This window comes from Microcaecilia unicolor, chromosome 3, assembly GCF_901765095.1.
Source record: "Microcaecilia unicolor chromosome 3, aMicUni1.1, whole genome shotgun sequence".
NCBI lineage: Eukaryota > Metazoa > Chordata > Amphibia > Gymnophiona > Siphonopidae > Microcaecilia > Microcaecilia unicolor.
Window position 1 is genome coordinate 31,792,070 of NC_044033.1, and position 21,979 is coordinate 31,814,048.

Genomic DNA, 21,979 nt, shown 5'->3' on the forward strand with positions numbered 1-21,979 from the left:
AAACTCACCTCTTTACCCCTGCTTTTGACTCCTAACTCACTTGCCCTGCCCTTTTATCCTCACCTCTTTATTCCCTTACCCTTAATTGTTCTGTCTGTCTGTCTTATCTAGATTGTAAGCTCTTTGAGCAGGGTCTGTCTTTTGTGTATGGTGTACAGCGCTGCGTATGCCTTGTAGCACTATAGAAATCATAAGTAGTAGTAGTAGTATAGGTGTCCACACTTACAGGAGCTCTGTGGCCCATGTACATGCCTCAATGTTAGTCTGTTAATACCTGGTTGCACTAGTCCTATATAATAATTTGCACCTCCAACGTTCCATGTCTGGCTACCTGGGTTTGTAACATCTCCTGATGTCAGCCAGCCTCCAGCGTTCCATTCCCACTCACTGCCCCGCCCTTGCGTCAAGACGTAATGACGTCAGAGGGCGGAACAGTGAGAGGGAAGGGAATGCTGGAGGCGAGCTGACGTCAGGAGGGATGTTACGAATGGAAGGGAAGCCAGCGCCAGCCAGCCGGAGAACGTTCAGGTACAAATCGAGGGGAGGAGAGAATCGCGGGACATCGAGGGGAGGGAGGGAAGAAGGGAAGGGGAGGGCACGGCAGAGGAGAATTGATGGACATGGATGGGATGGGAGGACATTAGAGGAGAGAATCGCGGGACACGGATGGGAGGGCAGGGAAGAGGAGAATCGCTGGACATGGAGGGGAGGGGAGGGAAGAATTGCTGGATATGGAGGGGAGGGCAGGGGAGAGAGAGAAAAAAAAGCTTACATGACAGCCTTCCTAGGGCCCGTTTCATTGTTGAGGAAACGGGCATGGTTCCACTAACCCTTATTCACGTGTTCAGAACCCTTATTTTATCATCCTCACCTTAATATTCCCTTATCTCTTGTTTGTTCTGTTTGTCTGTCCTAATTAGATTGTAAGCTCTGTCGAGCAGGGACTGTCTCTTCCTGTTCAAGTGTACAGTGCTGCGTACGTCTAGTAGTGCTATAGAAATGATAAGTAGTAGTAGTAGTCTTGGGATTCCGGAAACTTGCTACTAAGGGGTTCCGGAATCTTGCTACTCTTTAGGATTCTGCACAGAATCTTGCTACTCTTTGTCCTTATCCCTTATTTGTCCTGTTTATCCTGATTTCATTGTAAGCTCTGTCGAGCAGGGACTGTCTCTTCATGTTCAAGTGTACAGCGCTGCGTACATCTAGTAGCGCTTTAGAAATGATAAGTAGTAGTAGTAGTATTCTATAAAAGAAAGTAGACACCTACTCTCCTCTATTGAATAGGCTCCTACCATGAGCCCTTTAGATGCCTGATTGTAGGTACCCTGTTATAGAATTGTCCCTTAAGTATTTTTTCTTGGACAAGGAATATGTTTACTAAGAGGTCCTTTCACTAAGGCATGCTAACAGATTTAGTGTGTGCTAATAATTAACGTGCGCTAAACGATAAGACGCCGATAGGACTGTAGGGCCAGATTCTATATAAGGCGCCTAAAAAGTCCACATGGTAAACATTTCCGCCTAAGCGTATTCTATAAGCGGCGCCTAGATTTAGGTGCGGCATATAGAATTTGCTTAGTTGATATCCCAGCGCCTAAAACTGCACACGTCCATTTACTCCAACAAAAAACGTGACGTAAATCCCTGCGCATAGATTTATGCACACTGGGCCATATTTCTATAACTATGCGTGTCAATTTTGGAATGCCCACGAAACATCCATTTCCCCACATTAGAATTTAAGCGCAGTTCATTACAGAATATGCTTAGCGAGTTGTGCGCATAAATTCTAATTACTGCCAGTTAGTGCTCATTATTGCTTGTTAAGTGATGTTATCAATGCTGATTAGCTTGTTAACCAATTAAAAGGACACATAAGTTTTAGTACACACCAGAGGCGTAGCTACGTGGGACCACGGGAGCATAGGCCCCCACAGATTACGCCCTGGCCCCCTCTAAATTTGACCCTCCCACCGCTGCTGCTGCCGCCCCCGCCCCGCCGCTGCATCAGGTACCTTGTTTGCTGGTGGGGGTCCCAAACCCCACCAGCTGAAGAGTCTTCTTCAGCGCTGGTCGACTCCGGCGCCTTCGTTGTGATCATCTGTTTCTGACGCCTTACGTCCTGCACCGTGCATGTAGCCTCGTGTAGGACATAAGGCATCAGAAACAGATGATCACACAACAAAGGCGCTGGAGTTGACCGGCGCTGAAGAAGACTCTTCGGCTGGCAGGGATTGGGGACCCCCACTAGCAAACAAGGTACCTGATGCGGCGCTGGCAGCAGTGGCGGTGGTGGGGGTTTGTGGTGGTGGCGGCGGGTTTCCGGTTGCGGTGATGGTGGAGGGTCCAAAGTGGGAGGGGGGGTCAGTGGCGGGGGGAAGCGGCTAAACAGTGCCCCCCCACCTCGAGCTCTGGCCCCCCCTCTCGCCGAGGTCTGGCTAAACCCCTGGTACATGCTAACAGCGTGTACTAGCTGTCGCTGTGCCCTTATGAGTAATAGGTGGAGTAGCAGATAGCGCATGCTAATGGCTGTTAGCTGGTGCGCTATTATTAGTAAATATGCTTCAAAGTGGGAAAAGCCCTTTAGTGCATCAGACTGAAAATGTACTATTTTAGCATGCTCCAACTTGTTCCTGTCACTCTATCTGATTAATTAGATTGTAAGCTCTGTCGAGCATGGACTGTCTCTTCATGTTCAAGTGTACAGCGTAGCGCTATAGAAATGATCAGTAGTAGTAGCAGTAGTGTTTGGGATTCAAGAACCTTGCTACTCTTTGGGATTCTGCACAGAATCTTGCTACTCTTTGGGATTCCGGAATCTTGCTACTCTGTCCTAATCCCTTATTTTGTCCTGTTTGTCTGTCCTGATTACATTGTAAGGTCTGTTGAGCAGAGACTGTCTCTTCATGTTCAAGTGTACAGCGCTGCGTACGTCTAGTAGCGCTATAGAAATGATCAGTAGTAGTAGTAGTGTTTGGGATTCCGGAATCTTGCTACGCTTTGGGATTCTGCACAGAATCTTGCTACTCTTTGGGATTCCGTAACCTTGCTACTCCTTGGGATTCTGCACAGAATCTTGCTACTCTTTGGGATTCCGTAACCTTGCTACTCTTTGGGATTCTGCACAGAATCTTGCTACTCTTTGGGATTCCGGAATCTTGCTACTCTGTCCTTATCCCTTATTTTGTCCTGTTTGTCTGTCCTGATTACATTGTAAGGTCTGTTGAGCAGACTGTCTCTTCATGTTCAAGTGTACAGCGCTGCGTACGTCTAGTAACGCTATAGAAATGATCAGTAGTAGTAGTAGTAGTGTTTGGGATTCCGGAATCTTGCTACTCTTTGGGATTCTGCACAGAATCTTGCTACTCTTTGGGATTCCGGAATCTTGCTACTCTGTCCTTATCCCTTATTTTGTCCTGTTTGTCTGTCCTAATTAGATTGTAAGCTCTGTCGAGCAGGGATTTTCTCTTCATGTTGAAGTGTACAGTGCTGCGTACGTCTAGTAGCGCTATAGAAATGATAAGTAGCAGTAGTAGTAGTAATTTAGGCCAGATAGGGTGACAGGCAAGATACGTCAACCTCTTCTGCTAAGCACTCGGAGCCCCTTCCGTTTTAAAATTAAGCTTCCACTGTGGGTTGTGCTTATGTCAGGGGGGAAAAAAACCCATATCGAATGATTAATTGCTAGCTGCAGTGTATTTTGGTGCAGGCTTTCGATATTATCTTGAGGAACAGAAATTACTGTGGTTATCTGTTGACTTCGGTGTTGGGAAAGGAAAGTAGAGCAGTTGCAACAAAGTGACTGATTAAAATAGTTATAACGTGAGACTCCCAGGAAAAGGTTTCCAACCTGATGTTCGGTTCTAGCTTCAGAGAAACAAATCTAAGGAATGTGGAGTATTGTGGGGTTAATTCAGTTGTGGGTTCGTCTGTTTTTTTTCAAGCCACAGCTTTAGGAGCAAAGAGCATGTGTTTAGTGAACTTTTCAGCCCTGCGTGCGTAGAAAGGGGGAAGTTGTGCATCTCATAGCATGACAGACATCAGAAAGACTTACTCAGCACTAGCGTGCTTTGTACAAAAGGCTGCTTTCCGAGGTCAGGGTTTAGCTCTGCCTTGCACCTGCCCTGTACCGTTCTTGAATCGGGTCACTCTGGGCTATACTGCCTTACAGAGACTCATAAGACAGAAGCCGTACACCTTGGAGAAGACAATGCAGAAAGCAGACAGATGGACATTAACAAATACTAGGCCCTGGGACCAGGGGCGTAGCCAGAGCTCAGAGGGAAGGGGTCCAGAGCCCGAGGTGGGGGGCACAGTTTAGCCCTCTGCCGACACCCCCCCTGCCACTTTTGTCCCCCCCCCCTGCTGCCGACCCTCCCCTGCCACTTTTGACCCCCCTCCCACTGCCGACCCTCCCCCATCGCCGCCGCCAGGTACCTTTGGCTGAAGTCTTCTTCAGTGCCGGTCTCTGGCGCATTCGCTGATCTGTTTCTATGAGTCCTGACTCCTGACGTCACGTCAGGAGCATGCTGAATTTCGCTAAAAGAAGCATGCAGAACATGAGGGGAAGACAGAGCAGGGTAGGCAACGCGGCGGTGCCAGAGACCGGCGCTGGACAAGGCTTACGCTGGCAGGGGTTGGGGACCCCCGCTAGCCAAGATATTTGCTGCGGCAGTGGGTGGGCGGCAGACCAAAATGTGTCCCCCCACCTCGGGCTCTGGCCCCCTCCCACCGCGAGGTCTGCCTACACCCCTGCTGTGGTATTGCAGGATCTGAATTTGACCTGGTTCGAGCCATATCTTGAATGCAGGTTCGGGTGGGTGATAAACTGTCTATTTTTTGAGAAAAGTGACTTGGGGAATACCCAAGGCTCGGCTCTGTCTGGGATATTATTTCATTTGTATTTGGCCCCAGTTTATTGGGAATTAAAGGATTTTGGATTGGCATATTGCATTTATGTGGATGACATTCAATTTTTTTCTCCCAATGACGGAGCCATTGTCTGTTGTGGTTACTCAGTTTCGAGCAGTTTTGGAGGAGATACTTCATTGGATGTTTCAGAACTGTTTGTCCCTTCATTTATTTGTGACATTTATATCCCACATTATCCTAAGTTCAGTGTGGCTTACAATTAACAGAGTAGGATACATAACAAAGAATAATGCGTAAGAAAGTAATTTGTTGTGTGAATCCAATTTTACAATACAGTGTCATAAAAGTACTGGGATATTTATGGATCTTTAACATTTAGAAAATCTATTATGACTGAGAAATTGTACATGAAGCAAAGAGAAGGTTAATGGTAAATAGAGTAATAACTAATTCCGGTAATAATTAGTTGTTTGAGATGTGGTTGTTTTTTGTGAGGGTTTGTTTGAATAGGAATGATTTGAGGATTTTGCGGAATCTAGTATATTCCTGTATGTTTCTTATTTTGGGTGGTAAAGAGTTCCACCATTTGGTTCCTAGGACAGTGAAGTCTGCAGAGTGGATAGTTGGTCGTCGGGATTTTCTTTTTTTGATTTTATACCACGAGCTTACTCTCAGAGCGCATGATTTGTTATGCATATACAATCCTGACGACCAATTTTTCAAGTGGATGACCTTATTTACATAAGTACATAAGTATTGCCATACTGGGAAAGACCAAAGGTCCATCGAGCCCAGCATCCTGTTTCTAACAGTGGCCAAAACATTTTATACTGCTTATCCCAGAAATAGTGGATTTTCCCCAAGTCCATTTAATAACAGTCTATGGACTTTTCCTTTAGGAAGCCGTCCAAACCTTTTTAAAACTCCGCTAAGCTAACCACCTTTACCACATTCTCTGGCAACGAATTCTAAGTAAACAGTCTGTTCTGCATCAACATAAACGACATGCACACTTACAGAAGCCTTGGAAACACTGACATTTTTAAATGAAGTTGCATTATCCCACAAGTTAAACTTTTCCATTATAGTAGACTTGAGTCTGGTCAACCTCTCAACACCCATCACAGTATCTTGGAAAATAATTACTGAAGTGGCACCTATCCCTCAACTTTGCTTTTTAACAAGTATAAAATGCCTTATTAAGCTGTAATAACAAATTAAGCCTTCTTGTCCCTTCCTCTGGTTCTACTGCCTTCTCTCCCTTGAGTTCCTGACAGTGTTCCTTCCACCCCCCTTCTCCCTTACATGAGGAATTGTGATATTGAATAAATAAGTATATGTTTGTGTTCCTCCTTTCAAGAAAGCCTGTTAATCGTTTAACTTATTAGTGGAACATAACCACAGAGGAATGATATGGTCACATTTTCAGTATGGTAATACTAGGGCGCAGCTAAGGAACAAGTTATTTTGAGTTAGTCTTCATGTGGCTTACATTTGAAAATACAGTGAAACAGAATAATAGAATTCAATTATAACATGGGAGCAAGTAGATGGGTAAGTCTGAAATATTTAACAGCGTTCAGATTAGCATATATACCCAACTGGGTAATTTGGCAGTCAGAGGGGATATTCAGCGGCACTGCCCAGATAAGGGCTGTTGAATATCCATTTTCATTTTATTTCATTCAACAGCCTTTTAAAGAACCCTGAATTCTTCTGTGTCCTAAGGGTTCCAGGGAGTTTGTTTACTCTGCCGGTCCAGCTACTGAAAAAATACACGTCCTTGTACCCTCTAAACAGTCGACAATCTGGTTATCTGCAATAAACAAGTATTGTCTGAACGAAGCACCCGCTTCAGTCAGTACTAATGGAGACGGTCTGATAAACAGTGAGACGAGTAACGATGCACACAGTCACAATATGTAGCAAGACAGCGAAGATGACTCAGGGATAAGTGGGCAACGCTCCAAATAATAAAACAGTTTATTAAAAGATGATTGAGACTCGACGCAGCTGTGTTTCGACCAACTAGGCATTATTTAGGAGTATACTGAGCACTACTCACACCTATATGCCTAGTGCCCCCCCCCATGTTAACTCTGCCCCCCCCCCCCCCCAGAATGTCAAGTCTTGCTATGCCCCTGGTTCCACAGTGCCACATGCTTTTAGCCAAGTTGAAAAGAGGTGTTCCAAGGCCTACATCTAGGTCAGGAAAGGAAAAGAAAGTATATAGAGTTCGCTTTCAAATCTTTGTTAATACTTTCTACGCAGGGCTGCCGGGGGGGAGGGGGGGGCAAAATTCCCAAGGCCCGGGCCTCCAAGGGGGGGGGGCCCGGCGGGGGGTCTCTCTCTTTGTCCTGCTCCTGACAGGGCCCGAGTGATTGTGTCCCGACAGGAGCAAGAGAGAGAAAACTCCGGCGCCGCGGCTGGGCCTCCCCCTTGGAGGCTGGGGAGCAGGGGCGTAGCCAGACTTCGGCGGGAGAGGGGTCCAGAACTCGAGGTGAGGGGGCACATTTTAGCCCCCCCCCCTGGTGCCGCCGACCCCCCCCCCCCCGCCCCGCCATTGCCGACCCCCCCGCCGCCACCACCACCACCACCAACAACAACAACAACTTTGACCCCCCTCTGCCGACGACCCTCTCGACCCCCCTCCCGCCACCAACCCGCCGTCACCTACCTTTGCTGGTGGGGGACCCCAACCCCCGCCAGCCCAGGTCCTCTTCTTCCTTCGTTCTGTTTTCGAGTCTGACATCCTGCACATACAACGTGCAGGACGTCAGACTGAGAGATAGAACGAAGGAAGAAGAGGACCTCGGCTGGCGGGGGTTGGGGTCCCCCGCCAGCAAAGGCAGGTGACGGCGGGTTGGCGGCGGGAGGGGGGTCGAGAGGGTCGTCGGCAGGGGGTCCAGGCCCAAATCTATGGGGGCCCAGGCCCCCGTGGCCCCATGTAGCTACGCCCCTGCTGGGGAGGACCTGGAGGAGCACCTCCAGTGCTGCTCTTCTGCCCAGCTGAGTGGCTGCTTTTCCTCTCAGGCACGCGTGCTCGGTTTTGAAACCAAGCATGTCCTGAGAGAAAGAGCAGCGCTGGAGGAAGACGTCTTCTGCTGGCGGGGCCTCGGGATCCCTGCCAGCCAACAAGGTATTTCAATTGCAGCAGCGATCCAGGGCGTGGGGGGCAGCGGCGATCCGGGAGGGGACGGTGGCCCTGCCCAGGGCCTGATTCAGTCTCTCGGCGGCCCTGCTTCTTCGTGCAGAATGAGAATTGGTGCAAAGCCCACAGGTAAAGCGGACCCATGTTCTTTGCCCCAGTGGAAACAGTTTGAAAATTGTCCCTTTAAAGATAAACACAACAGAGCTAGAACTAACCCAATAAGTGGGCTCTCAACCCTTTAACCACTGATATCTCATCAGAAATGAGGCGGAAATTGGACTAGTGCTGCATTCTTTTGTGATTTAAAGAAAGAAGGTTTACTTAACAGGAAAGTTTTCATTGTCCTACTAAAAAAAAAAAGAAAAGTTCCTATTTAGAACCGCTAATCTGGTTTAAACTTTATATGTAATTCAGTAAACAGTGCAGCTTTATATAATTTCCACATTAGGTGTCACACATGGCTTTCACCCAAATCAGACGGTAGATTGCATAACCATTACCTGTGCTTTAAATGGCGATAGGATCTCGAGTTGTGGGACCAAGGCTCAGACCCTTTTTACGTACTATCAATTACAAAACAAACACAGGTGATTACTTAATAACCATGAAATCCGCTGCTAATGGTAGCACCACCCCCAGTGACCCCCCGGTGAGGCCATTTCTTGAAAGATAATATACTTGTTGTATTCAGTTTTACTGCTTTCTTAATCTGGCTTTGGGCACTGAACAAACCAACCAAACAGCATTCTTGAAATTAAAATTCTTCATCCAGTCACTAACTCCACAAGACTTCTCAAACCAGTTCTGGTGACCCCACTGGAGATTTCTACAAACTGGACTCCTGCATTTATCGCCCCTTGTGTGAGTAAATGTATAGAGTACTACTAGTGCTTATGTACCCTTACTCGTCAAGATATATAACACTATCCACCTTATAATTGAAAGAGAAAAACGCCTAGATTTCGACCCAAATCGGGAGATAGACGTTTATCTCACAAAAACGAATAAATCGGTATAATGGAAAGCCGATTTTGGACGTTTTCAACTGCACTCCATCGCGGAAGCGTACAAAGTTGACGGGGGCGTGTTGGAGGCGTGGCGAAGGTGGAACTGGGGCGTGGTTATCGGCCGAGGAGAGATGGGCGCCTTTCGCCGATAATGGAAAAAAAGTATGCGTTTGTAGCTAGAATTTAGGGCACTTTTCCTGGACCCTGTTTTTTCACGAATAAGGCCCCAAAAAGTGCCCTAAATGACCAGATTACCCCCAGAGGGAATCGGGGATGACCTCCCCTGACTCCCCCAGTGGTCACTAACCCCCTCCCACCACAAAATATGCCGTTTCGCAACTTTTTATTTTCACCCTCAAATGTCATACCCACCTCCCTGGCAGCAGTATGCAGGTCACTAGAGCAGTTATTAGGGGGTGCAGTGGACTTCAGGCAGGTGGACCCAGGACCATCCCCCACCACCTGTTACACTTGTGCTGGTAAATGGGAGCCCTCCAAACCACCCCCAAACCCACTGTACCCACATGTAGGTGCCCCCCTTCACCCCTTAGGGCTATAGTAATGGTGTAGACTTGTGGGCGGTGGGTTTTGAGGGGGATTTGGGGGGGCTCAACACACAAGGGAAGGGTGCTATGCACCTGGGAGCTCTTTTACCTTTTTTTTGTTTTTGTAAAAGTGCCCCCTAGGGTGCCCGGTTGGTGTCCTGGCATGTGAGGGGGACTAGTGCACTACGAATCCTGGCCCCTCCCACGAACAAATGCCTTGGATTTATTCGTTTTTGAGCTGGGTGCTTTCATTTTCCATTATCGCTGAAAAACAAAAACGCCCAGCTCACAAATTGTCGAATAAAACATGGACGTCTATTTTTTTCAAAAATACGGTTCGGTCCGCCCCTTCACGGACCCGTTCTTGGAGATAAACGCCCATGGAGATAGACATTTTCGTTCGATTATGCCCCTCCACATAACCTCCCCTATCTTTGACCCCTAATGTGCCTGTATCATACCTACCCTATCCGACCTTAACATCACATTGTATTTGTTCCCCTACCGGACTTAGCGATCGCCTTTACGGTACTATGTAAGCCACATTGAGCCTGCAAATAGGTGTGAAAATGTGGGGTACAAATGTAACAAATAAACATGCCATCAGGCACCTAAAAGCTATTCTACAAGAATACATATACGTGGCATACCCTGTGTTCTATATATGGTGCCTGGATTTGCATGCCCAAATTTGTGTGCGCTCCCAAGATGCACACGCAAATTAATTAGCTAATGAGCCAAATAACATCAATAATTGGACGCTAACACCCATTAAAATCTCTGCATGCATCTGGGTAATCGTTATTCTATTAGGCATGGCATCTAACTCCACTAGCAGGTAACTCAAAAGGGGGCATAGCCATGGCTCTGTCAGGGGTGTTCCAAAACGTTTTGTGTGCATTCCACAATACAGCCTCAGTGCACCTAACTCGGGCGCCAGCATTGACACCAGGTTTCAGCAGACGTAAGCCAGGCGCCCAATGTTAGGCACAGGAATCGCTGCTATGCGTGATTCTATAAAGGGCGTGTACCCTTTATAGAATGTGTTTTTTTCCAGCGCCAAATTTTGAGCGCCATTTATAGAATTCCCCCCCTCACCCCCCATGTACGAGGCTCCCGTGTAAGTGTGAAATTTATGGAATACTGTCAGGTGCATCTCTGCCACACTTATGCACTTATGCACTTATGCACTCACACTTACTGGTGTATCTGCAGACGTGTGAACGTTAGGCATGCAGATACTGGGTTATACCGGCATTCTGTAAAGGAATCTGGGTGTTTTTGAATAAGCTGCCAAATTGCAAGCGCTCAATTGTCAGATTGCCCCCTATCCCCATAATTCTATAAACTGGCACGCTCATATTTCAATTCCCACTGCTCCTCCTTGTGACTCTGGGCAAGTCACTTAACCCTCCATTGCCCCTGGTACAAATAAATACCTGAATATATGTAAACCACTTTGAATGTAGTTGCAAAAACCTCAGAAAGGCGGTATATCAAGTCCCATTTCCCTTTCCCTATTTGAGATTCTGCATGGAATGTTGCTACTATTGGAGATTCTGCATGGAATGTTGCTACTATTTGAGATTCTACATGGAATGCTAATTCTACATGGAATGCTAATGTTGCTTTTCCACTAGCAACATTCCATTTAGAAGCCTGCCCTTGCAGATCAGCAACGTGGCCACGCAGGCTTCTGTTTCTGTGAGTCTGACGTCCTGCACGTACGTCAGAAGCCTGCGCGGCCGCGTTGCTGATCTGCAAGGGCAGGCTTCTACATGGACTGTTGCTAGTGGAGGAGTAGCCTAGTGGTTAGTGCAATGGACTTTGATCCTGGGGAACTGCGTTCAATTCCCACTACAGCTCCTTGTGACTCTGGGCAAGTCACTTAACCCTCCATTGCCTCTGGTACAAAATAAGTACCTAAATATATGTAAACTGCTTTGAATGTAGCTGCAAAAACCTCAGAAAGGTGGTATATCAAGTCCCCTTTCCCTTTCCCTCCGACTGTTTTCCCCCTACCACATATGAACACTGACTCATTCCACTTACAGTGGATAATACTGCTGAAAATCATTAGACACCAGCCCAGCGCTATCTGGACAGCACCAGGGCAGTACAGGGATGAAGCAAGAAATTGTCCAGAGAGTGGCGCTGCCTATGGCTGCTATCCATGTAACAGGGTGTCGGTAGACCACCCGAATATTTGGATGTTGCTATCCCGATAATGGCCGCCACTGACTACTTAGGAGTATTTTTGAAAAGCAAGCTGGTGTTTCAAGGAAACATCATCTGCAGAGTTCAAATATTGACCAAAATGTCATTTATTAATAAAGAAGAAGATTAAACATTTGTAAGATTACAATTCTTTTTTGTCTTCACAATTTTATTGTGCCGTTTGGGTCTCCAGCTCAATTGGAACCACCTTCTACTTCCACTGCAGCACCATATCACTTCTTTAAGAAGTATCTGGGCCTTTACCCCATGTTGCAGTTGCCCCAGCCCCTCCCTACCATCTAGCCCAGCCATCGCCAAATCAGTACATGGCTCTTTAAAGAACCAGGAACCCACTATAAAGGTAATTTTATGGTAGGTGTCTAATGTGTGTATAAGTTATTCCAATTTTCACCCTCCTCTCACCTACCTACACCCATCCTGTTAGAATATCAGTGAAATGCTTTGATGTCCCCATGCATACCCCCACCCTCCCACTCTGTCAGACTGTCAAAGTAATGCTTTGATGTTTCTCTCATATATACTATCTGCTACCACATTTGCTTATTTCCGATCTGAGGAAGAAGGGCAACCTTCGAAAGCTCATTTGTCCCCGATGAGCTTTCCTTCCAGATCCTCCAATTTCGCCCCCCCTCCCCGCAGATCTCATCACCCCAGATTCGAGCCCACCGATCTGATGCCTGCTGATTCTCCCATGCTCTTCTGGTTCCCTGGTCTGATCAGTTCCTGATTTCTTTTTCTCTCCACACTTTGTTCCCACCTCTAGTTTCTTCTATGCTCTTCCCCAAATGTCATATTTTTCCTAGTGTTGATCCTTCATCAATTCCCTCATTGCACTCATTACCCTCTGATTTTCTGTAATTGCCATTACTACCCCTCTCCTCAAGACCCTTCACTGGCTCCCTATCCGTTTTCGCATCCTGTTCAAACTTCTTCTACTAACCTATAAATGTACTCACTCTGCTGCTCCCCAGTATCTCTCCACACTCGTCCTTCCCTACACCCCTTCCCGTGCACTCCGCTCCATGGATAAATCCTTCTTATCTGTTCCCTTCTCCACTACTGCCAACTCCAGACTTCGCGCCTTCTGTCTCGCTGCACCCTACACCTGGAATAAACTTCCTGAGCCCCTACGTCTTGCCCCATCCTTGGCCACCTTTAAATCTAAGACTGGAAGTCCACCTCTTTAACATTGCTTTTGACTCGTAACCACTTGTAATCACTCGCCTCCACCTACCCTCCTCTCCTCCTTCCTGTACACATTAATTGATTTGATTTGCTTACTTTATTTTTTGTCTATTAGATTGTAAGCTCTTTAAGCAGGGACTGTCTTTCTTCTATGTTTGTGCAGCGCTGCGTACGCCTTGTAGCACTATAAAAATGCGTAGTAGTAGTAGTAATCTCAAGGAGTATCAACATTCCATGTAGAACCCCAAAGAATAGCAAGATTCTGGAGTCCTAAAGAGTAACAAGATTCCATGCAGAATCTCAAAGAGTGGCAACATTCCATGTAGAACCCCAAAGAATAGCAAGATTCTGGAATCCTAAAGAGTAACAAGATTCCATGCAGAATCTCAAAGAGTGGCAACATTCCATGTAGAACCCCAAAGAATAGCAAGATTCTGGAATCGTAAAGAGTGACAAGATTCCATGCAAGATTCGTAACCACTTGTAACCTCTCGCCTCCACCTACCCTCCTCTCCTCCTTCCTGTACACATTAATTGATTTGGTTTGCTTTATTTTTTGTCTATTAGATTGTAAGCTCTTTGAGCAGGGACTGTCTTTCTTCTATGTTTGTGCAGCACTGCGTATGCCTTGTAGCGCTATAGAAATGCTAAACAGTAGTAGTAGTAGAAGAGCAAATGCTTCAGTGGGATTCCTCTCTTAGATCTGTTTATCTTTCTTCCTCTGTCCCACATCTTTCCTTCTATTCATAAATTGCAGAATAGCTGGTTCGACGTGTCTCCGCTGTTGTTAGAGCTTGTTTTATTTCTTCGTCTTCTATGGGCACAAACTTGTCAGGCTGAATTTTTGTGGAGAAAATGCAAAACAAATGAGTCCTTTTGTTATTATAAGAGCTGCTATAACTTTTACCTTTTTAAAATGAAACTTGCAAAAAAGACATGTCATACAAATCAAATCGTCAAAGCCTCAAACAGACCTAAATAACTCTTTTCTGTCCTTGGTGAGCTTACTTCATGTGACACCTCCTCGAGAACCTGCTGTCTCTCACCTGAGGATTTTGCAGTCTCTTTTTATAGTAAGATCACCCAGCCTCAGATGTCATACTCAGGTCCATGACAGCAGTATGCAGGTCTCTGGAGCAGTTTTAGTGGGTGCAGTGCACTTCAGGCAGGCAGACCCAGGCCCATACCCCTCTACCTGTTACTTTTGTGGAGGAAACAGCGAGCCCTCCAAAACCCACCAGAAACCCACTGTACCCACATCTAGGTGCCCCCCTTCACCTGTAAGGGCTATGGTAGTGGTGTACAGTTGTGGGTAGTGGGTTTGGGTGGCTCAGCACACAAGGTAAGGGAGCTATGTACCTGGGAGCAATTTCTGAAGTCCACTGCAGTGCCCCCTAGGGTGCCCGGTTGGTGTCCTGGCATGTCAGGGGGACCAGTGCACTAGAAATGCTGGCTCCTCTCACAACCATTTGGTTGTTTCTGAGATGGACGTCCTTGGTTTTGAAAATCGCCGAAAATCAGAAACGTCCATGTCTAGGGACGACCATCTCTAAGGATGACCAAATTTCAGGATTTGGACGTCCCTGACCGTATTATCGAAATGAAAGATGGACGTCCATCTTGTTTTGAAAATACGGGTTTCCCCGCCCCTGGATCGGGACGTTTTACGAGGACGTCCAAATCGAAACGTGGACGTCCCTTTCGAAAATGTCCCTCCACATATCCTAGTTAGGAGAAAACCCTGGAACCAAGATTTAACAGGTCCCGAAATACCCACCGCATCTAATTTCTGCAAGAGAACATCAAAATCTCCCAGATCAAATGCGCTGGATAAATCAAATTGAAGAAGCAGAATTGTCTTCCCTTCACTAAGCCACAACCGAAACGTGTCAAATATTACCCCCACAACAGTTTCTGTATTAAACGAAATCCCGATTGCGAGAAATGAAGAATATGATGTTGTGCCAGAAATTGAGCCAATTGAACGGCCATCGTCCCCTCCATTAATTAGATAAATAGTGGTAATGAGGCGATAGGCCTGTAAGTTGACGCCAATCCTATTGGGTCCTTGCTGTTCTTTAATATAGGAATTAAAATAAAAGTGGGAGGGCGACCAAGGATTCCAAAGACTGAAAGGATATATAATATCCTTTATAATGCTTAGCAGCCCTCATGAACACTATTTGCTTATTGCAGCATTGTATACAAGCGTTGTGTCAGAGGAGACAACGAAGCATGCTCACCTTCACAACGGTCTTTCTAAAGACTTCCCTTTGTTGAGGATTTGCCTTCATCAAATAGTTCTCAAAAGCATTTGGCATTAAGACTCCTGATGCAGGCCTAACGGCCGAAACACGACGTTGTGTCGAGTCTTTATACCTCAATAAACATCTTTATTATTATATATCCTTTCAGTCTTTGGAATCCTTGGTCGCCCTCCCACTTTTATTTCATTTCTTGTTGTTGTCCGTGGGGCGTCTAGAGTTCTCCGCCTTCTGGCGGATATTTTTTCTCTTTAATATAGGAGCAATAAATATATCCCCCAATTCATTAGGAGATCTACCTATTAAATGTAAGACAATGTTCTATCCAACTAAGAAATTGCTGCTTAGTTTCGATGAAGCCGATTTCATCACAATTGGAGGACAATTTATCTAACCAACAGTAAGATTTTACATACTTCTTGTAAAGTGAATCTAACAATTTTCCCTCTAAAGGTAGAAACTGTGCCCAAACTCTGTTGACTGGGATCCCATCACGTCTAGTCAACTGCATCCAAATCTCGTGGGTACTGTCTGCATAATAACAATTCTGTAAGAAAACAATGTGCCCATTCGTTCAGCAGATGGACCATCCTTATGAAAATAACCCAAGCAATTGCTTGTATCAGTATGATTGTGTACCAGTTTAAATAGAGCTCGCACATCAGTGACATCTTCCCCAGTTCTACTGTTTATACAGATCTAGGATCTGTAAGGTATCACCTTAGTAAGAAAATAGAATGAACCTGTTCCTAAGGTGGCAGCTGAGACTGATAAATTTCCTTATCAGCAAACTATACCAGAAATCCAAATGTTCCTCTTTGGTTTGCCTCATCTCAACCTCAGGTCAATTATAATTGCTTCTGGCCCTTGAGGGTGAAAAGAAAATCAGGTTTTCAGAATGTACCCTATGGAGATGACAGTAGTTTCCATAGAATGAGGGCAATTAACATAAAAGGTCAAATTGGATGTACACAATTATCCTGAAAACCTGGTTTGTTCAGATTCTTTGAAAGCCGGCAAGGAGTGGAGTGGAACAGGTGGATGTGAAGCGTCTGTTCACGCTTTCCAAAAATACTAGGACTAGGGGGCATGCGATGAAACTACAGTGTAGTAAATTTAAAACAAATCAGAGAAAATATTTCTTCACCCAATGCGTAATTAAACGCTGGAATTCGTTGCCGGAGAACGTGGTGAAGGCGGTTAGCTTAGCAGAGTTTAAAAAGGGGTTAGACGGTTTCCTAAAGAACAAGTCCATAAACCGCTACTAAATGGACTTGGGAAAAATCCACAATTCCAGGAATAACATGTATAGAATGTTTGTACGTTTGGGAAGCTTGCCAGGTGTCCTTGGCCTGGATTGGCCGCTGGATTGGACAGGATGCTGGGCTCGATGGACCCTTGGTCTTTTCCCAGTGTGGCATTACTTATGTACTTATGACTCTCTCATCTTCTGCAAACTGATTCTGCACGAATCAGTAAACTGGCCTCATCAGGACAACATTTGTTTGTCATTGAAAAATGTTTGTTTTATCTAAATTCACGTAATTACCTTTTTCAAAGCCGAGCTCAAGGCAAACTGTAATCAGCTACAGTTATTTCACTGCTCTCTAATGGGTCCTTGTACTAAGGTGTGCTGAAAAATGGCCTGCGGTAGTGTAGGTGCGTGTTTTGGCCGCACGCAGATCCATTTTTTCAGCGCGCCTGCAAAAAAAATGCCTTTAAAAATTTTTTTGCCAAAAATGGACGTGCGGCAAAATAAAAATTGGCGCGCTTCCATTTTTGGGTCTGAGACCTTACTGCCAGCCGTTGACTTAGCGGTAAGGTCTTACGCGTTAACCGGGTGATAATGACCTAGGCATGCCAAACGCCACTTGGCGCGCGTAGTGGACGTGCGCCAGAAAATAAAAATTCTTTTTCAGACGCGCTTATCGGATGTGCACCAAAAATTAAATTACTGCAAGAGCCACGCGGTAGACGGGTGGTAACTCCAAATTAGCACGCGTTGGGTGTGCGTAGACGCTTCGGCGGCTTAGTAAAACGGCCCCCGTGGTACTGGAGGGGGAAGCGAAAGTCGCAAAGAGCATCGATGGGATTTGATTCCTCGCTTTACCTGGGCTTCATCCTGCTTCCCTGGGTTGATTTTGAATTACTCTTACTTCACATTACCTGGTAATTAACAGCAGCATAGACTGAGGAGGGCTTTTGCCTTTTCAGTGGTAGCTCATGGTGAGTTACATTCAGGTATTGTGAGTAATATATTATACTAGTAAAAAAGGCCCCTTTCTTAACGCAATGAAACGGGCGCTAGCAATGTAATGAGTTCCTGCCATTAATGTTTCCACGGTTGTATTCTGAATATAATTGTTGTTTACATGTGTAAGATTTCTTTATATACAATATTTTTTGTGTAAACTGTGTTACAATGTGGTAAAAGTTTTCCTTGTTCAGGCCCTTCAATCAGTTTAACAATCACATCAGAAGAGCTCCTTACTCCTGAGAATGCAACATACAGTTGTCCATGTGAGAGATTGAGAGTGACAGTGTGTTTTACAGACAGTGTAAGAGAGAGATACACAGAGTGATTGAGTGTGTGTGTGTGTGTGATGTGTGAGTGACAAAGTGATTGAATGTTTGCGTTACAAGACGTATGAGGAGAGACTTGCTTAACTAAACATGTATACTCTGGAGGAAAGGAGAAACAGGGGTGATATGATACAGACGTTCAAATATTTGAAAGGTATTAATCCGCAAACGAATCTTTTCCGGAGATGGGAAGGTGGTAGAACGAGAGGACATGAAATGAGATTGAAGGGGGGCAGACTCAAGAAAAATGTCAGGAAGTATTTTTTCACAGAGAGAGTAGTGGATGCTTGGAATGCCCTCCCGCGGGAGGTGGTGGAGATGAAAACGGTAACGGAATTCAAACATGCGTGGGATAAGCATAAAGGAATCCTGTGCCGAAGGAATGGATCCTGAGGAGCTTAGTCAAGATCGGGAGGCGGGGCTGGAGGTTGGGAGGCGGGGATAGGGCTGGGCAGACTTATACGGTCTGTGCCAGAGCCGGTGGTGGGAAGCGGGACTGGTGGTTGGGAGGCGGGGATAGTGCTGGACAGACTTGTACGGTCTGTGCCAGAGCCGGGGTTGGGAGGCAGGGCTGGGGAGGTGAGGATAGTGCTGGGCAGATTTATACGGTCTGAGCCGGTGGTTGGGAGGTGCGGCTGGTGGTTGGGAGGCGGGGATAGTGCGGGGCAGACTTATACGGTCTGTGCCCTGAAGAGCATAGGTACAAATCAAAGTAGGGTATACACAAAAAGCAGCAAATATGAGTTATCTTGTTGGGCAGACTGAATGGACCGTGCAGGTCTTTTTCTGCCGTCATCTACTATGTTACTATGTTACTATGTTCTGTGCACTTGCCTCCACTGATGTTCGTACCTCCCTGTATATGATTGTTTGTTAGAGATTCAATCCACTCCACTTCCCTCCTCCAAGTTCCGTTCTGTCTGATTGGTTCTTTGTTCCGGTGATGTCGCGTTTGTTTGCTTGGCAACTATGCAGCGTTACGTCTCCTCGACGTGAGGGCGGGGACAGTGAGAGCCAATGAAACGCGGAATGACAGACTTACGAACCCTACACTGCCACAGTGCCATGGAGTCAGCTTCAGAATGTTGGAGGTGCTTTTTATTATATAGGATATATCATTAGAACGCAGCAGTTCCAGACCTTTAAGGGCTTCGTTTACAAAGCCACGCTAGCGATTCCCGCACGGCAACTGTGAAGACGCCCATAGGAACTGAATGGACTTAATCGCATTTGCCGAGCCAGAATCACAGGTGCGGCTTTGTAAAAGGAGCCCCAACTATTTGAGGGGCTCTTTTACCAAACAGCTGTAAAAAGTAGCCTTAGTGTGTCCTTACGTAGGTCATTCCTAGATGCTAAGGCCATTTTTACAATTAGGTTAAAATAGCTGATTTTCTGAATTTTTCAATAATGACCACACAATAATGTTTTATAGTTTATATTTAATTTTTGCTGCTTTTCAAAAATGGAGGGAAAAGACCTCATAATGACCGCTGTCAATGTTATTGGGCCAGGATATGTGAAGCACCACACAATTTAATACACGGTCAAACAGATTAAACATAAACTATAAAACATTTTTAAAAAAAGAAAAGCAAATTGATAAAGATTTACACGCTCTGGATCATCTTCTATAACAATGCGTGGAAATTTTGGAACGCCCATTTCCCTGCCCGTAACCATGCCCCTTTTTGCCTGTGCATATTAGAAGTTAGGTGCACTTTGTTACAGATTACGCTTAGAGCCCTGTTTACTAAGGTGCGCTAGCGTTTTTAGCATGCACTAAAAGTGCGCACTAATGCTAGAAACACCCATATATTGCTATGGGTGTCTCTAGCATTAGTGCATGCTAATTTTTCGTGCGCACTAAAAAGGCTAGCACGCCTCTAGCACACCTTAGTAAACGGGGCCCTTAGAGAGTTTAATTATTGCCAATTAATGCTCATTATTGCTTATTAAGTGCTGTTACCATTGCCAATTAGCTTGTTAATCCAATTAAGTTATGCATAACAACGCCTCCTTCATGGGTCCAGAATTACTGTGCTCTCGAGAATACAGACAAAACAGGTGAAAAAAATCCAGATTATTCCACAATCTGATTCAAATAAAAGGTTGTATCTTTTCTCAGTGCCGTAGCGAGGGCGGCTGACACCCGGGGCGGGTCGCTGCTGCGCACCCCCCCGCTGGATGCAGCACGGCGCCCCCCTCGGCGCGCACCCTCCCCCCTCTGGAGTGCACCCTCCCCCCCCCCCCGGAGCGCATTCTTACTTGAATTAGGAAACAAGGGACGGGCGAGAGGGCCGATCCGCCCCCGAGTGCATGTCGCTGGGAGCTGCGTTGGCTCCACTGGTTCCTTGCTCTCTCTGCCCCAGAACAGGAAGTAACCTGTCCCGAGGCAGAGGGAGCGGGGAACCAGCGGAGCCGACACCCCCCCCCCCCCCCCCCCAGCGGCGTGTACCCAGGGTGGACCGCCCCCCCCCCCTTCCTATGCCACTGTCTTTTCTTTTCAATGATGGTTTATCCAAGGACGTTTCTAGTGCATCAAATAAAACCTCCAGTGTTCTGGACCCCTTGAGGCAGGCTTTGTTACACCAAAACACGGCCTGTATCGGGTCTTTAAGAATAAAGGACTCTTCGTTTGTCACAGTCTTGAAGGCCCAGTTGTGCATTTTACTTTGGCTACTTGGATTTGTGTACTTCTGAGCTCTCACTTTTGTCACTTGCAGGGGCGTAGCCAGACTTCAGTGGGAGGGGGGTCCAGAGCCCGAGGTGAGGGGGCACATTTTAGCCCCCTCCCGGCACCACCAACCCCCCCCCCCCCGCTGCCGCCGCCGCCACCACCAACAACAACTTTGACCCCCCCCCCCTGCCGACGACCCTCTCGACCCCCCTCTCACCGCCATCCTTCCCCCGCCAACCCCTACCTTTGCTGGCGGGGGACCCCAACCCCCGCCAGCCGAGGTCCTCTTCTTCCGGCGCAAGGCTTCGTTGTACGTGCAGGACGTCATACTCACAGAAACAGAACAAAGCCTTGCGCCGGAAGAAGAGGACCTCGGCGGGAGGAGGGTCGATAGGATTGTCGGCAGGGGGGGTCCAGGGCCAAATCTACAGGGGCCCAGGCCCCCATGGCCCCACGTACCTACGCCACTGGTCACTTGTTCTAAGTTGGATGCCATTTATGGAATAGTGCTTAGCAATGAGATCTGCGAACGTACAACCACTGAAACCTGGTGCAAATCCTCTTGCCGAAATTAGACGCGGATCTCCCATATTCTATAATACTGCGCGCATCTGAAGTGGACGCCCTTGACCCATCCATGTCCCTCCTATGCCCACACTCTCTTTTCAGTTGCACGCTGAAAAATGTACACCCACATCTTTATATAAATTGAAATTATTGCCAATGAGCACCCCAATTAGTAGTGCTAATTGGCTCATTACTCAAATTGTGTGCGCAAATTGGGCGCATGCCCAAATTTGCGCGTGAACTTTTGAGTGCCGTTTATAGAATTTGGGCGATAGTGGCAGCTATTGTACGAATAAGTGCTTTTGGTCACTGAAAATATTAAAATGAGCTATACCATCTGGTTAATATATCTACTGGACATCAGTTGTATTTTGTTGTGATCTGAAATGTTCTTCGCTCGCAGAAGCAGTTCCGAGAGACGGAAGGAAAAGTCTCGAGATGCAGCCCGATGCAGGAGGAGCAAGGAGACTGAGGTTTTCTACGAACTGGCTCACCAGTTACCACTTCCACATAATGTGAGCTCACACCTGGACAAGGCATCCATCATGCGTCTTACCATCAGCTTCTTACATACTCACAAGCTTTTGTCCTCAGGTAAGGACCTGTTAGATAGGTACATCACAAGTGGGACAGTAACTTTATAAGATATAGATGGAATAACGTGGTACATTTTTCATTTACATTGCTTGTTTTATGCATTCACGATGGGGACGTTGCCTTTTAAGACTGTAGAACCTTTTCTTAGGTAAAGCTCTGCTTCGTTGTTTTTAAGGAACAGAATAAGTCTTGAAATAATTTGGGATCCATATCCATCTACTTTTCTGTATGCAATATTAGCCGAGCTCTTTTATATTAAACTACAGTTCAGTTTGTCTCATTGAAATAATAGG

At 46.3% G+C, this 21,979-nt stretch overlaps 1 protein-coding gene across 1 annotated transcript in view; it reads left to right on the forward strand.

Annotated features, from left to right (window-relative positions):
- EPAS1 (endothelial PAS domain protein 1) overlaps nucleotides 1–21,979 on the forward strand; it is a 307,265-nt gene that overhangs the window by 126,871 nt on the left and 158,415 nt on the right. Inside the window, exon 2 of the mRNA XM_030195810.1 lies at nucleotides 21,493–21,683. Within this exon, the coding sequence (XP_030051670.1) occupies nucleotides 21,493–21,683 (191 nt within the window). The remainder of the gene's footprint in view (nucleotides 1–21,492; nucleotides 21,684–21,979) is intronic.